The sequence below is a fragment of the Gobio gobio genome (genome assembly GCF_949357685.1).
Source record: "Gobio gobio genome assembly, chromosome: 16".
Lineage (NCBI taxonomy): Eukaryota > Metazoa > Chordata > Actinopteri > Cypriniformes > Gobionidae > Gobio > Gobio gobio.
The window spans coordinates 29,408,556-29,425,134 of record NC_137109.1 but is presented as its reverse complement, the minus strand read 5'-3'; the positions used below and the strand labels follow the sequence as shown (position 1 = coordinate 29,425,134).

The following is a 16,579-nucleotide window of genomic DNA, read 5'->3' as shown; positions in this document are numbered from 1 at the left end:
ACCCTGTACAATCTGTATTAATGGACGGACATCAGGGAGGAAATCATTCCATAGCACATGGACCGTTTAATGATTTTTAAAATCTCTTTTGCTCACCAAGGCTGCATTTATTACAAAAACAAACAAAAAAAACGGTAATATTGTGAAACAGTATTACAATTTAAAATAACTGTTTTCTGTTTTAATATATTTTAAATATAATTTATTCCTGTGATGTCAAAGCTAAATGTTTCTCATCATTACTCCAGTCTTCAGTGTCGCATGATCCTTCAGAAATCATTCTAATATGCTGATTTGATGCTCAAGAAACATTTATTATTATCAATGTTGAAAACAGTTGTGCTGCTTAATATTTTTGTGCAAATCGTGATACATTTTTGACGAATAGAAAGTAAATAATAAAAATAGTATTAATTTGAAATAGAAATCTTTTGTAACATTATAAATACCGTCACATATGATTAATTTAATGCATCCTTGCTGAATAAAAGTATTAATATCTTTCCCAAAAAAATCTTACTGACCCCAAACTTTTAAACAGTAGTGTACAACACTGAATTGAAAACTATACAAAAATATCTCATTCAAACCAGTTACTAAATGCAGGACTTGTAATTTCCGTTGTGCTTTATACATTCCAGTAAATATGGAAAAACAAAACACCCACTGTTTCTTTAACACCATGAAATCTATCACCATGAAACTCAACACTACCCAGAAAGCAGTCTGGGGGCTGTGAATGATGGTATGCAAAATATAGTTCAGATTAAATAGTTGTGTAAAAAAAATGTCCCACCTGCCAGCACATGTGCGGAGATTTCCTCTCCAAGATGTACTGGGTGAGCGGGGACGGCTCCAGTTCATATTTGTCAAAAGGCAGCTTGTCAATAACCATCGGCTCGCAGTCGACACAGGAAAACCTCACCACAGGATGGGCAGATCGAGGAGGCTAAAGAGAGAGAAAAAAAACAGCTGTTAAACAGAAATCCTCAGTAACATTCTCCACAATGTTTTTTCAGAAGATATGTCTGTTAGATAGCCAATTCATCCTGTAATTACAGCACCAGTGGATAATGACCCATGTGTTACAGGCAGATGACAACACAAGCTGCTCATTCCCTGAGCAGATACGCTCAAAACACCCTGACTGAACACTTAATAAACCAAATTTGAACTTTATTTTAGAAATATGAAAAATAACTTTTTAATTTTCTTTTGAGGCTCCCGTGTTAGTAATTGCACCCAAACCCATTGTGCTACTGATTGACAATATTGCAGACATGACAGCGGAGATGTCAGGAAGGAAATTACCTTATGTTAACTTAGCTAACAGTAAGTGTTAAAGCTCAGAGCTTCAGCAGTCTTATTCTGCTGGCAATGTCTCTCTCACAGTGCCCACAGGCTGAGCTGAGCTGTGGCACTTTGGCACAGTTCCAGCTGCTGTTTCTACAGTGTACTGTCTAAGAGAGAATAGACAGTGAGGGGGTGGGAAACCTCAGGACAGTGAAGCCTTTCCTCATGTTACCACTTCTTTCAGCTCCCTTATCTTCATCCGCATTCATTAGCACTGTTTGAGCAAGATGAAAGCTAACCTTTAGTTTGCAGAGGTCATTACCTTTGGCTAATAAATTGCTTCATCCACTCGGCTTGGATGAGCCAATGCTAATACACCACCCAAACTCCTTTTGCAAGCCTAGTACTTTTCCATTTTAATAAGGATTCAGTGCAATTTTAGCATGCAAAAAGAATCTTAAGAAATGACTGACTGTCTGCCAGGTCCCAAAGTCCTCAGCAGAAAGTCCTTCTGTGCTCGCTTATTAAATATTTTAGCCAGATTTATAGCGTTTTCAGCTAGATTTAAAACATTTTACTATGTTTTTACATTTTACTGTTTCCCAGTCTATGCAGTTGAAAGGCTAATTATTTTTGTAAAATCAGTGCTTTGTGACCAGAGAAAATTGAGAAAAAGCGCTGTAGCCAAAAAGGTTCCCTTATGCCCAAAGGTAGGGAAAATTCAACATCCATAATGCTCTGGGATTGAGCTGACTGTCCATGAGAGTGGATGCAAAAATGAATAAGTATGATCTGTAGTTTTCACAAAAGCCTTGGAACTGTCAATCCGGCTGATTTTTGCTGAATGGGGATATCTGGGTGCAGGTAACATGCAGAAAGTTTACACATTGTTAATTTACGTATACTACAGAGTCCCAACATTGTAACGATACAAAGCTGGTTGAAAATCGACAAACACATCTATACATTTTTATCTAATATATTGATTCTTTTATTTCAGCTTTATTTCAGTCAACAAGGTTTAGTTGACAATAAAAACACTGGTCTCTGGACTAACTAATAAGGAAATAAATGTGCATATCAGAGATTAAAAACAAAAGAAGTCATTCCTTGACTCTACACTTATAAACTCTATTTTGCAGGTTTTAAAATTTACCAAAGTGGGGGAGTTCTGGTCAGGCCAGAAGGATTCTGGGATTGGCCAGTGACCCACAGGTACGCCTGTCTTGGGGTTGGGTCGGACGTAAATGAGCTTGTGGCAGCTGTGCCAGGGCTGCGGACTGAAGGACGACGAAGGACGAGCTGGATCCACAAGACCATCTGCACAAAGAGAAGACAATCATTGTCTATTAAAGGGTTAGTTCACCCAAAAATGAAAAAAAAAAATGTTTTTGTTCATCTTCGAAACCAAAATTACGATTTTTTTAAATGAAATCTGAGATTTCTGTCCCTCCATTGACAGTCCATGCAACTACCACTTTGCTACTTCATAAAGTTCAAAAAGAAATCGTAAAACTAATCCATATGTATCGAGTGATTTAGTTAAAATTTTCTGAAGAGACAATCCCTTTATATGATGAACAGATTGAATTTAGGATTTATTCACATTTAAACATTGATCAACGAACATGCTTGACGCACAAGAACAAACCCCATGGATTTGTGCTGAGTAACAGGTGAATGAACCTCATTGGTTCTCGCACGTCAAGCAAACTTGCTTGAGCTTCCCTTTCCCATATCTGATGTGTGCATTGATGAATGTTTATGTAAATAAAAGCCTTAATTCAATCTGGTCATCATATAAAGCGATCAAGTCTCTTCAGAAACTTTGGACTAAACCGCTAAATTCATATGGATTCATTTTACGATCGCTTTATGAACTTTTTGAAGTTACATAGTGGTAGTTGCGTAGCTGCCAATGGAGGGACAGAAATCCCAGATTTAATTAAAATACCTTTATTTGTGTTCCAAAGATGAACGAAAGTCTTATGGGTTTGGAACAACATGATGGTGAGTAAATGATGACAGGATTTTCATTTTTGGGTGAACTAACCCATTAATTATTTTCCCAGTAAGCACAAAACTAACATGGAATCACGTTATCAGCACTGACCTTCTGCTATCGCAGGCGGATCTGGACCACTCTTCTCAAAATGTATTACAACTCCACTCAAAACCTTTTGGACGAGAGACTCAAGACACTGGTTCAGCATCCTTTGCGTCTTCACGCAGTAAGAGCGGCCTTATAGAGAGAGGGTGAGAAAAAGAGTCAGCGGAGCTATGAGACAAGCAAGCAAAATATGCATAATCAACTGAAATAACCCTGTGCTTATGTAACTTAAGTGCATAGGTAGGAAAGCATCACAAGTTGCTACATTTTTCGAAAAGAAACTGACTGACAAAATTGCACTTTATTTTGTGACTTCATCAGAACAAAGAGCGTTCGCATGTGAGATGCTTGTATCTGAGTGCTGCATTTAAGAGAGATCACATAATAACAGATCTGTAAGGGGGGGGCTGACAGATTAATTGCAGAGTTTTACAGGGGCTGAGATAAAAACCAGGGCTGAAGTCCCCTTAAATAGGGTGTATATAAAGGACCATTTAAAGCACTTTTGCAGAATCCAGGCCTCATAAATCAAACTTAACGGTTTAAAATCTGCGACTGATTGGCACTGAAACGTAAGATTGTTAAGCTGATGGATGTACCTCCAGTGACCTCACACATCTGGGTGATAGCAGACTCATCGGTGGGCACACTGCCCAGCTGTTCGCTGTCGGGCACAGACACTCCTGGCAGCCGCAGGACCAGGGCGAAGAGTCGTTGGTCCCAGCGGAATGGCTCCTTTGTCAGCTCACTACCCGGCAATGGGGAATTCAGCGGCAGATGTAGCTGAGAGAGGAAGAGAAAACAAGAAGTGAGATGACATTGGAGTTTATGAGAAAGACACACTGCATGCAGTATACTTAACATTACGCATTATATAAAAGGACAAGCCAGTCAAAAAAGAGTAAGAAGGTTAAGAGTATTGGTCCCTCACCTCCTCAGCCACCCCAGAGCTGTGCGTCAGTTTGTTACCATCTGTAATCGTAATAATGACCGATGGCTCCAGAAAGAACGGATTCCGACCCTAGAAGAGAGGACATCATTTTTTAAGAAATCCCCCCAAAAAATGGGGGTTCTTATTTCTGTGATTTTCTATAAAATACTAAAATCTCATAATAAGCAGTAAGGTCCAAAAATCTGAAAATGCTTGTATTCTGATTTAAAACCTCTATCCTTCCATGTATAGCTGTGGGTATCATCAGTATTATTGTGAAATATTATTACAGTATAAAATAACTGTTTTCCATTTTAATTTATTTTAAAGTGTATTCCTGTGATTGTAAAGCTGACTTTTCAGCATCATTACTCCAGGCTTCAGTGTCACATGATCCTTCAGAAATCATTCTAATATGATGATTTGATGCTCAATAAACAGTTCTTATTGTTATCAGTGTAGAAAACATAGCTACTTTTTTGATTAGTTGATGAGTAGAAAGTTCAAAAGAACATCATCTTGGTAACACTTTACAATAAGATTTAATTTGTTAACATTAGTAAACTACATCAGTTGCACAATGCACAATACTTCAACAGCATTTGTTCATCTTAAATCATGTTAATCTCAACATTTACTAAAACATTTCTAAGATCAAAAGTTGTATCTGTTAACATTAGTTAATGCACTGAACTAACATGAACAAGACATTTTTTATTAACTAACATTGACAAAGGTTAATAAAATACAAAACAAAAATGTACAAAATATTTTTTTCATTGTTAGTTCATGCATTAACTAATATTAACAATTGAGACATTGTAAAGTGTTACCAAAATCTTTTTTTAACCTACAAGGATTAAGCTAGTCCTGACAGCAACTTGTACTGACATATCTTAAATTAAGGCAGTGCCATTGTTTTGTCTCAAGATGCACACCAGTAAGGTTTTCTAAAGCATGTTTATAAATGTTACTTAAATGTCCTAATTGAACTAAGGCCTAATCCTGTCTTAATCTAAACCCTGTCTGTGAAACCAGGCCTATAAACTGTCACTTTTGTTCAATGCATCCATGATGAATAAAATACTTTAATTTCTTTAAATAAAATCTTACTAACCTCAAGCTTTAGAACAGTGGTGTAAGCGAAACAATTAACTAAACAAATGGCATTTCAATTGACAGTTTATGTCAGAATTTATCTTTGTTTAAAAATCCTAAAACGTTTTTGTTTCCAGGTTTAACTTCATTCCTACACAGTTCAATGAAATGAGGTAATAACATTTAACTTGACAGATGTTGCTAATTGTAGTTTATACAGTAAACGGTGAGTGAATACAAGATGCATTCTCTCTGTCCATACTGCAGGGGTCAGCACTCAGTAACTCACCCCCGCACTACAAACTCAGCATGTAGATTAACACACTGCCTGAGGGTTAGATCTCAATATGCATGTCTCCTATTTGAGCTAATCCAGCATGGTCTTAATGTGTGCCTATAAAGTATCTGAATATTCTGAATTACAAACAATCTAATTCAATGTTTGATGTTGTATAAAAAAAACATAAATCTAATTAAATTAAGGTGATAAATGTCTCTGTAATCTCTGCATGTTGCTACATCCATTCTCTGTTACTGCTGATGAAAGTATCTCCACTACAAAGCCTCGCTGAATGGATGGTGCTGCTTGAAGCAGTGGGCAGCATCAGGTTTAAAGCTTTGGACTACAGAACATGTTCCCATATGTTACCTGGGTCACTCTCGTGCCTTCTGGAACACGTTGTGAAATGGTTCTTTTTGTGTAATGGCTTCTTTCAAGCTACTTTCCATGTTGATACACACACTGAATGATTTTCTGATTAAATTACATAGCGGTATTTGTTCTCTTCAAAGAAGTAACACAACATTCAACGCTGATGGGACTAAAGGTACATTTTCTTAAAATAATTGATTGATCTGAATATTGTGAGGATGTGTTCTTCTCAATGTCTGTGGTGGTTAGTTTTCTTGTTATGTGAGGAGAAATTATTATGCTGCATGCAGAATACCCAGGAGTAATTTGTTCTTCATTGAATAAAGATTGTTTTGGCCTTCTGAATACTGAAGGGAGATATCATTTTTACCTGACCATAGTTGTCGATGCCAGAGACTAGTCTGTTGAGATTGAGCAGGTCGAAGGCAGCGCGGAGAGCGTGACCCAATGTAGACAGTCCCGATGCTTGCAGATTCTTCAGCTCACTCATAAATGTGGCATGATTCTCTTTCCAACCCGCCTACCATAAACAGAAAAACACATACACACAGAATATGTGAAAAATAGTTCCATATAACCTTGGGAATATTAAACATTCAGACAGTGACATTATACAATGAACCCAAAATATACACTACCGTTCAAAAGTTTAGGGTCAGTGAGATTTTATAATGTTTCTGAAAGAAGTTTCTTCTGCTCACCAAGGTTGCATTTATTTCATGAATAATACAGTAAAACTAGCGGCAGCAAATCTAATTTCCCCCAGGGTCGTCTAGCAACTCTCCGTAGGCTTGCGAGCTGGAAAAACCAAACTCTGGTCAGGCCAATCACATCGGGTATAGAGTCGGTGGGCGGGCGTAACATAATGATGGCAGAGCTGCGGCGGTTCCGTGTGCTACTTGTAAACAAAGAAACTGCCGAACAGCGGTCTTTCGAATCGGCTTTGGCCGCAACTCTGGAAGACTTGGAGTTAAGCTTTTCTTTGAGAAAAGAACAAAGAACGGCACTGAAGTCATTCTTAAGAAAGGAAGATATGTTCGGAGTTTTGCCGACCGGATACGGCGAAAGTTTAATCTCCGCTTCACCTTCTTCGTTGCTCTGGTTGTAGCACCATCCTATTGCATGCAGAGGGAATTTGAAAAGCCAATCGTTTATCCAGCCCCTCAGATTGAGCAATGCCAATGGTGAGTTCCCAGACCCAACATCTTGATGTGGGTCTGGCTTGTCAGGCTACAGTAAAACAGTAATAATGTAAAATATTATTACAATCTAAAATAACTGTTTTCTATTTGAATATATTTTAAAATGTAATTTATTCCTGTGATGGCAAAGCTGAATTTTCAGCATCATTACTCCAGTATTCAGTGTCACATGATACTTCAGAAATCATTCTCATGCACAAGAAACATTTCTTCTTATTATCAATGTTGAAAACACACACACAGAAAAAAAGCTTGTTACTGGGGCTGTATCCTTAAAATGATATCTTTGTACCTTTTTTTACTCCTAAAAGGTGAATATTAGTACCTTATTGTTCAAATCCATTACTATTATGATCCTTTTTGTGGTAAAAAAAAAAAAGGGAACCCAGTGACAAGCGTGTTGTACAGAACAGCATTTATTTGAAATAGAAATCTTTTGTAACATTATAAATGTATTTACTGTCACTTCTGATTCATTTAATACATCCTTGCTTTTTTTTTTTTTTTTTTTTTTTTTAATCTTACTGACCCCAAACTTTTGAACGGTAGTATATTTGGACACTTAAGTCACACTTAAAAATGACAAAATGTCAAACCAGGTAGCAAGAGCTCAGACATTTCATAAACAGATGCTTGCAATGTTTTAAATTATGACAATAAGAAGGATATAGAATATATATAGGCTAAATATAGATCTACAGTTCTAAATCAAGACCAAATAGTACATGTGTGGAAAGCTCTAGCATCATTTATTTGCAAATGCCACTTAGTTAATTTTTTTTTTATCTACATTCGTGTATATTAAATTGTCCTTAAGTGTCCAAATACCTTTTAGGCCTCTGTATGTATTATTAAAAACATAATCAAATCGTATGCAAACTATTACACAGTAAACAGAAGTTTCCATTTTGTCACTCTTTCACCTAGCGAAATAAAGCACCTTACTATAGCAGCTAGCTTAAGCACACGTCAAGCACAACTACACTACCTAAACGCCAGCTGAGAGAGACAGCAAAGAAGGGTGGAAATACAGTCAGACAGTCAAAACCCAAAAAGTCAACATGACAAGCTTCGTAGAATGAGCAAGTATGTTTGTGTCCTCTTGTACAAGTGTGCATGTAGGCAGCCTGGGAGAAGCCATACAGATCTGCTACATAAGGCTTGACTTGTTTTACTATCTTTAAAAGACATTAGTGTGTTTCCGTCCCTGACCCACATTACCCCTCCCAGCAGAAGAATACTCACTACTTTACTGCTCACCCAAAACAGAAAAAAAACAACAACAATATAATGAGTTCAGATGCTGAGAAAAGAACCAAGGTGAATGGTTCACAAAACCTGCTTTTACAAAATGATTCCTGCTTCACATAAATGTACTCCGTGTGAATAAATCATCACATTACATAAACCTGTATACATTGTAAATCCCCAAAAGGGAGAGAAGACTTAACAGGTCAGATCCCGAGGTGGTTGAGCTTCAGATGTGTGCGTGTATGTGTGTAGATTTATGTGCATTGGGAAGCATTAAAGAACAAAGCAGGCAGAGATTTGACAGTAGGGGCTGGACATTGTACGTCTCTATCCATGTATGGAACAAAAAAGAAACCGTTCAAGCAGTAGCTCTTCTAACTGGCACTCAATAATTCAAGCAACAGAGTAATTCTATTTTTTTCCCCATCCGTCTTTCTTTCCCTCCACATTAACAATTTATTGGCTCTGAAGAAGTGTGACTGCAATCAGACTCTCCTTTAATCACACGCTTGTCCAGCAAGGCAGAAGAAGATGGGAGAGAATAAGGAATGTGAACATTGAATAAGCCAGGAAAAAGGATAATACCCTAACTGTAGCTTTACCAGAGGAAATGTAAACTCAAACCCTTCTTTAAAGAAAGAAAACCTGACGGCAATCCAACAGAGGGAAGAACAAACAATGTAATCCACATACTAGTCATTCTCACGAGAGCATAGCTAGATCATATTTCACTCCACAATTAAAAGGGAAAAAATATAGCATTTGTATTTTATATAAAGAAAATTATTTTAAATGTACAAGATCTTTTTATATTTGGGATTTCCCTTTATTTTCAGTTGTGATTCTCATTGTCATTTTCATTACTGTAATCCAGTTTATTTTTTTATATATATAGGAATGAAATGAAGGCTGTGCATCAAATACTATCATGTGTATGATGTATAAATACTTTACAATTTAAATAATATATTATTACATATTATATAGACCATATTTCAACCCAAAACTAATAAGGGAAAAATATAATACAATTATGTATGTTTTATTTAAATTCAAATATTTTTTAACATTGTGACATTATTTTTATGCCAGTTAAGCACACTTTGCCCCAATTTTTCTCATTATTGCAATGCATCAGATGTTTTGCTTTTGACATTTTTCTTTATTCTCAGTTGTGATTCTCATTAGATTTTTTTTCTTACTGTAATACTGTATCTACATACTATGATATAAATACTTTAGGAGGAAAATTTGATTTTGAGGTGAAATATGACTCGAGTATCGTCTTGAGAAGTACTGTGAGATTATGTCTCTCCAGAGCAGAATGGAGAAAGTGATAATATTAGATCAACATAATGCTGTTGTTTAGTTACAGAGTGTATATAATGCGTTTTCTTTTCTCTGCTTCCAGCTATTAGCATACCATAAAACCTGGCACTGACTTGCCTCTCCAAACGCAGGACAGGTGGCAAGACAAATGAGCAGTTTTACATAAACTGACAGATAAGGACCCTGTTAAGCTCATGTTCTGAGGAAACCGGTAGTCATATAAATACAGCTCTTGTGATCTGAGCAGGAATCATCACAAAAGAAAAAGGGCATGTGACGACCCGGGATGGATTCACACGGGTTAAGCCCTTATGGCCTGAGTATTATTCCAGGATCAGGTTGCCTTGTCCCAGGTTTTAATCTCGGCTAAAGGTTGAACCGATCGTGGATAACCATTGAGCTTGGTTCCACATCCACCCAGTTTTGCAGGAGGGACACATCTGCGTTCTGAAGGGTGGTGCTTGTCATGTGTGATGATAAAGGCCAGGCAGGAACTAAAATTGTCACTCTAATGGAATGAGAGCTGGTTAACCAGCCAAAACCCTGATCAGAGGGACCATCATGCTCATTACAAGCTGAAATAGATCTCCATTTTGAATTTGAGTAAGTGAACAAGATTTTTCTTGGTGATCTCCATCCTTTATCAGCGACATGTAGTGAACCAAAGGAATGCTTAATTATATGTTCAGTTACAGTATGTGTTGTGAATGAGGTTTAAGGAGGAGGAGTAATATTGTGGATTTCTGAAGAAATATATGTCTATCTTTCATGAAGAAAGGACTACAACCACTCCCACTTCACAAGATTCAGAGCAAGATAAAGCATAAGGCAGTCTACAAGATAAACATGGCAGAGTGATAAGGCCACCGGACTGACAGACTAGATATTTCTGGGCTACACCAAAATATTTGATGTATGTAAATATATAATGACGGTCAAAGCTATTTGGAAATTTAAGTTACACTTAAAATTTATGAATTTCATTGCATTACATAATACAGCTGCAAACAAATAAATTATACTAACATTTTTCATTCCCATTTTTGCATTTTCTTTTAAAGTGCCCCTATTATGCTTTACCTTTCATTCAGTGTGTAATATAGCTGTCTTTGAATGTAAACGGTCAACAAAGTTGTAAAGTCACAAGTGCACGATAAATAAAGAAAGAAAGAATTGACTCTGAATCGCCTAAACGAGTCATCAGGAATTCCAGTCTCACTTCCGTGACCTGCATACACGGTAACACATTTGCATAATGCCCGCCTATGGTCTTCATTGGCTGCCCGAGAATAACGTCTACTTTGACCCGCCCTCAAACACTGTAGCTGTTGGTAATGTGTCCATGTCGAGAAGATGCATGATTAATTATTGATCTATATATTTTCTACTGGGTGTTCAAAATACGTCGTTTTGTGTTTTATATTGTCCAGGTCTGTGGTTAACTGCTAATCAGCTGTGGGCCCAATATTACCTTCAAGTATGTCCATTAACGCAGATTGTCTGTTGTTCTTACTACTTTGGGTAAAGATATATATATATATATATATATATATATATATATATATATATATATATATATATATATAAAAGATGGAGCAAGATTTGTTTTACAAACTTTAATGTTACATCAGTCATTCACATTAAAGCTCGGCTAACGTATGCACTGTTATTGATACAGTTAATGATACAGTAAATTAGAAATATGCACATCAGATTGTTGATGGACATACACTTGTTAATGCTAATGTAGAGAAACTACAGTGGCAACATCTCATCAAACTGAGTAGTGCATCACTGAGAAACGTCCTGCTCAAATCGTCCCTGCCTAACTAGTTCTTCCAATGTTTTATCATCGGACTGGCACTCTGGCAAATTAATATGGTAAAATTGACGCCATTGTTACGGTCTTTACAGTGTGTGCAGTCACTGAGCTCTAGGAAGCCTCCGAAGATGAAATTCAGTTATGGTAATAGAGACAGAGCGTATTTAGGCCACGCCCACACCGGGGGGAAAACAATCCAACGCTCTCCATTGACTTTGCATTGCGTGAGACTGCATCCTTGTCATTTCGGACTTATAACAAAAAACAGAACAATGTCTAAAAGCTGATATGTGACAAAGTGTACAGCAAACAAGCTAAAAAACACAGAAATAAGTTTTTGTAAGCTGTCGACTCAAAAAAACGAGAGTTTAAGGAGAAAAAAGTGGATAAAGGAAGATTGGGAATATTGGGTACATTTTGGGATCCTGAGACTCAGTATGCCTACGTGAGCAGTAAACATTTTGTCACTGTTAAGTCAAATATCCAAATGTCAGGTTTATATATTATATTTCCTGTCGCTGATAACGTTCTCCTGTAGTGGGTGTACTTCTCAGTGTAATATAATGTGTGGCGCTCTGTCTCAATGGCCTGTATCCACTTTTTTGTCCTTTTTTGGGTCAACAGCTTATAAAAACTTCTGGGTTTTTGGTTGTGGGTTTTGTTTAGCTTGTTTGCTGTACACTTTGTCACATATCCGCTTTTAGACATTGTTCTGTTTTTTGTTATAAATCCGAAATGACAAGGAGGCCGCTTCACGCAATGCAAAGTCAATGGAGAGCATTCGATTGTCCCCCCCCCCCCCCCCCCCCCCCCCGGTGGGCGTGGTCCTCATATTATGACACGTGTCGCTCTGTCTCTATGGCTGTTTCGTTTCCGACACACGCTGTAAGCGGTAGACCAATCACAACAGACTGGGCCGTCTGGCCAATCAGAGCAGAGTAGCTTGTGGAAAAGGGGATTTAGAGAGACTGAACCTTTGGACAAGTCGTTTTAGAAGTTGGAAATTAATAATTTGTACATAAAGTGGTAAATCATGGGGGGTTTTTTGCACAAATAAATCACTTGCGTCGTTTCATACAATTAAGGTTAATAGACTGGAGGCACACAGATTACTTTAGTGACATCTTTACTACCTTTCTGAGGCTTGAAAGTGGTAGTTGTGTAGGCTGTCAGTGGAGGGACATAAAGCTCTCAGATTAAATTAAAAAGATCTTCATTCGTGTTCAGAAGATGAACTAGTGTCTTATGGGATTGGAACTGCATGAGGGTGAGTAAATGATAACAGAATTTAAATTTTTGAGTGAACAAACCCTTCAATATGGCAGTGTTTGCATTGTTTGTATCAAACAAAAATAAAATGTTTTCCAGGGCCTCATGGAGTAAACCACAAATGCAGTTTTCCTCGATTAACCAAAGAGAAACAACACAAAGTTTACAACAAAACAAATTAATTTCCTTATTTAACCTTTTGCTTTAATGATACGAAATCTAAGGAGCAATTGATTAAGAAAATTGCAAAGGACAAAAACTGTGTCAACTTCAGAAAACAGGCATGGCTAAGAATAATGTTCTGCTTGGCCAGGGCTCAGACAACAAGAGAGGCACACAAACAGGAAAAGAGAGCTTTGTGAAAACTGGAGGCTCACTGGAGCTCTTCACTGTTTAGCCGCTGAAAATCTCATGAATAATTGACAGGAAATAAAAAAGGCACTCTGTCAGACACAGAGGCCAGATTCTTGCTAGGCTGGTATTTGCCCAGTGTATTCTTGTCGAGAACTGGGTAAGCCTGGTCGCTAATTCTGAAGAGGCACTGCTAGGCTGAGAGTTTTTTTTTTTTAAAAACAGGAGGAACAAGCTGGCTACGAATAGCTCAGAGAGGACTAAGAGCTTATGTAAGAGGATGGTTATAACATCTCATAACACTTTAACGCAGGGGTGTCCAAACTCTGTCCTGGAGGGCCACTGTCCTGCAGAGTTTAGCTCCAACTTCCCTCCAAATACACCTGCCTGGAAGTTTCTAGTATGCCTAGTAAGATCTTGATTATCTGGCTCAGGTGTGTTTAATTAGGGTTGGAGCTAAATTTTGCAGGACAGTGGCCCTCCAGGAGCAGGATTGGACACCCCTGCTTTAACATCTCAAACAACGACATAGTAAGATAACAATGCCAAGTATTTGCCACTTGCACATCGAAAATCTCATCAACAAAGCGGCTAAAACATGCCATATCATCTACTACAAATCATAAGTGCATAGTATCCAGCTATAAGCAGGAAATGTAGGACTTTAGTTAAAGAGTTAAGTGTCACTTGGAAGTCAGCCTCAGATTATCTTGGATAAACTTAAAGAGGGTGGGAAAACTGCATGACAAGCAGTGGAGTAAGAAAACCCCCCAAGAGAGTGACTGGCTACTTGCCAGATAGTCCATACTAATGAACTGCTAAAGCGCAAAGCTACTTTCATTGTTAATGTAAAACCACCAACAAAGAAGACAGGAACCCAGACAGCACCACGTCACATGTATACATGTCAGTAAGTGAAAACCTCGATTCAAGTCCAGGCTGGGAGAAATTGGATGATGCTTTAAAATTAGGCTGGGCAAAGTGACTATAACCACAATTCCCATATCCAATATAAGAGAACTGGCACAGCAGTCTATGAACAGAAGAGGATGGCTGAATGTGGAGGGTGAGTAAGGTCTAAAGACGGAATAAGAAGTGTTTATATATATTTATTTTTTGCTTTTTGGACTGGTTTTGACGGGGATGGAGGTTTTAAGCACGATGGTAAACACTATGGACTCTAGAGCATTGTGTTATACAACAATATGCAATCATGTGATCATGCGATCGTGAGTTCGATCCCAGGGAACGCATGTGCTCATTAAGTGTATATGCACCATAAATCACTTTCCAATGCGTCTGCCAAATGCATAAATGGAAATGAGTTTTTCTAAATGGAAATAGGACAAATGGCATGTAAGGGACCGTGTAAAAAGTCCACACATTGCATTAAAATGAACACGCATTTTGATTGGTAACGACGGTCATACGTAATTTTTTTTAAACGTAAATATAGGTTGTAATAAGGTGCTTGACCTATAGGGTTGTTTTTTAGAGGAGGACAGTCTCCATTGTAAATAGAAACCTTTGACACTCTTCTTAGAGAGCTCACACAAATACACACAGGACCAATTGAAAACAGCCGCCACTCCTGAAGAATGACTGGTGAGTCATTCCACGAAACCGGTACGATTTGGACTTACAAATTTTGAAATTTTTTACCAAAATGTATTACTTTTCTGAACACCCCACAATATAATGACATGTTTAACTTGCAGAAAAATATATTTTCCCATCTCAGGCATCAAATCCCTATTATTATTGGTTACTTTTTCAAGATATGGGCGCTATTAATCCTCAACCCCGTTATGGACACTATGGGAGCTCTCTGAATGCAATTATAAAATGTATTTGTAATGAAATCAACATTTTCCTATTAATCAAATGTCCCTCACACTAATTCAGTAATTGAAAATATAAAAGTTGCATAAAATGTCATACTTTTGCTATACTAAAGCCTGAAATGGGCCCTTTTTGTGACAGGAACCTCATCATTTTTTATCAAAGATGCATCTTAACTTCAGAATTTTAACTAAAATCAGTATTGTTATGATTACTCTGAACATTTCCGATTGAGTTTAACAAAAATGTATTTACTTTTTTATACACTTAAAGAAAAAAAGAAAGAAAATGTAGGTGTGACGGGGTTGAGACTGGGGTAACGGGGTTGAATATGGTAACGGAGTTGAAGAGACAAATACAGTTTGACATATAAATAGTTACTCAGTTACTCAAATTCAATTAGATATTTTCTTCAAACACTATTTCATTATGTAACCAAGAAAGATAACACAACAGACATAAACTGCAATTGAACTGAGTTTTATTAACCCAACTGCAGGAAAACAATAAATGTACACAATAACATAGAATAAAATCACAATGTATGATTTTTTAACTATTTATTTGTATGATACAGCTGCAAATAAGTATTTGAACACCTGAGAAAATCAATGTTAATATTTGGTACAGTAACCTTTGGTTGCGATTCCAGAGTTCAAAGGTCTCCTGTAGTTGTTCAGCAGGTTTGCACTGCAGGAGGGATTTTAGCCCACTCCTCCACACAGATCTTCTCTAGATCAGTCAGGTTTCTGGCCTGTCGCTGAGAAACACGGAGTTTGAGCTCCTCCAAAGATTCTCTATTGGGTTTAGGTCTGGAGACTGGCTAGGCCACGCCAGAACCTTGATATGCTTCTTACAGAGCCACTCCTTGGTCTCCTGGCTGTGTGCTTCGGGTCATTGACCCAGCCTCGACCCATCTTCAATGCTCTAACTGAGGGAAGGAGGTTGTTCCCCAAAATCTGGCAACACATGGCCCCGGTCATCCTCTCCTTAATACAGTGCAGTCGCCCTGTCCCATGTGCAGAAAAACACCCCCAAAGCATGATGCTACCCCCCCCCCCCCATGCTTGACAGTAGGGATGGTGTTCTTGGGATGGTACTCATCATTCTTCTTACTCCAAACACGTTTAGTGGAATTATGACCAAAAAGTTATATTTTGGTCTCCTCTGACCACATGACTTTCTCCCATGAATCCTCTGGATCATCCAAATGGTCATTGGCAAACTTAAGACGGGCCTTGACATGTGCTGGTTAAAGCAGGGGAACCTTCCGTGCCATGCATGATTTCAAACCATGACGTCTTAGTGTATTACCAACAGTAACCTTGGAAACGGTAGTCCCAGCTCTTTTCAGGTCATTGACCAGCTCCTCCTGTGTAGTTCTGGGCTGATTTCTCACCTTTGTTAGGATCATTTAGACCCCACGAGG

At 37.8% G+C, this 16,579-nt stretch overlaps 1 protein-coding gene across 1 annotated transcript in view; it reads right to left on the bottom strand.

The window, feature by feature from the left end:
* The window catches only part of ints6l (integrator complex subunit 6 like), a 31,250-nt gene that overhangs the window by 10,963 nt on the left and 3,708 nt on the right, over nucleotides 1–16,579 (bottom strand). Inside the window, exons 3-8 of the mRNA XM_079839390.1 lie at nucleotides 6,455–6,604; nucleotides 4,335–4,424; nucleotides 4,003–4,186; nucleotides 3,407–3,535; nucleotides 2,450–2,613; nucleotides 797–949 (exon numbers count right to left, since the gene is read on the bottom strand). Of these exons, the coding sequence (XP_079695516.1) occupies nucleotides 797–949; nucleotides 2,450–2,613; nucleotides 3,407–3,535; nucleotides 4,003–4,186; nucleotides 4,335–4,424; nucleotides 6,455–6,604 (870 nt within the window). The remainder of the gene's footprint in view (nucleotides 1–796; nucleotides 950–2,449; nucleotides 2,614–3,406; nucleotides 3,536–4,002; nucleotides 4,187–4,334; nucleotides 4,425–6,454; nucleotides 6,605–16,579) is intronic.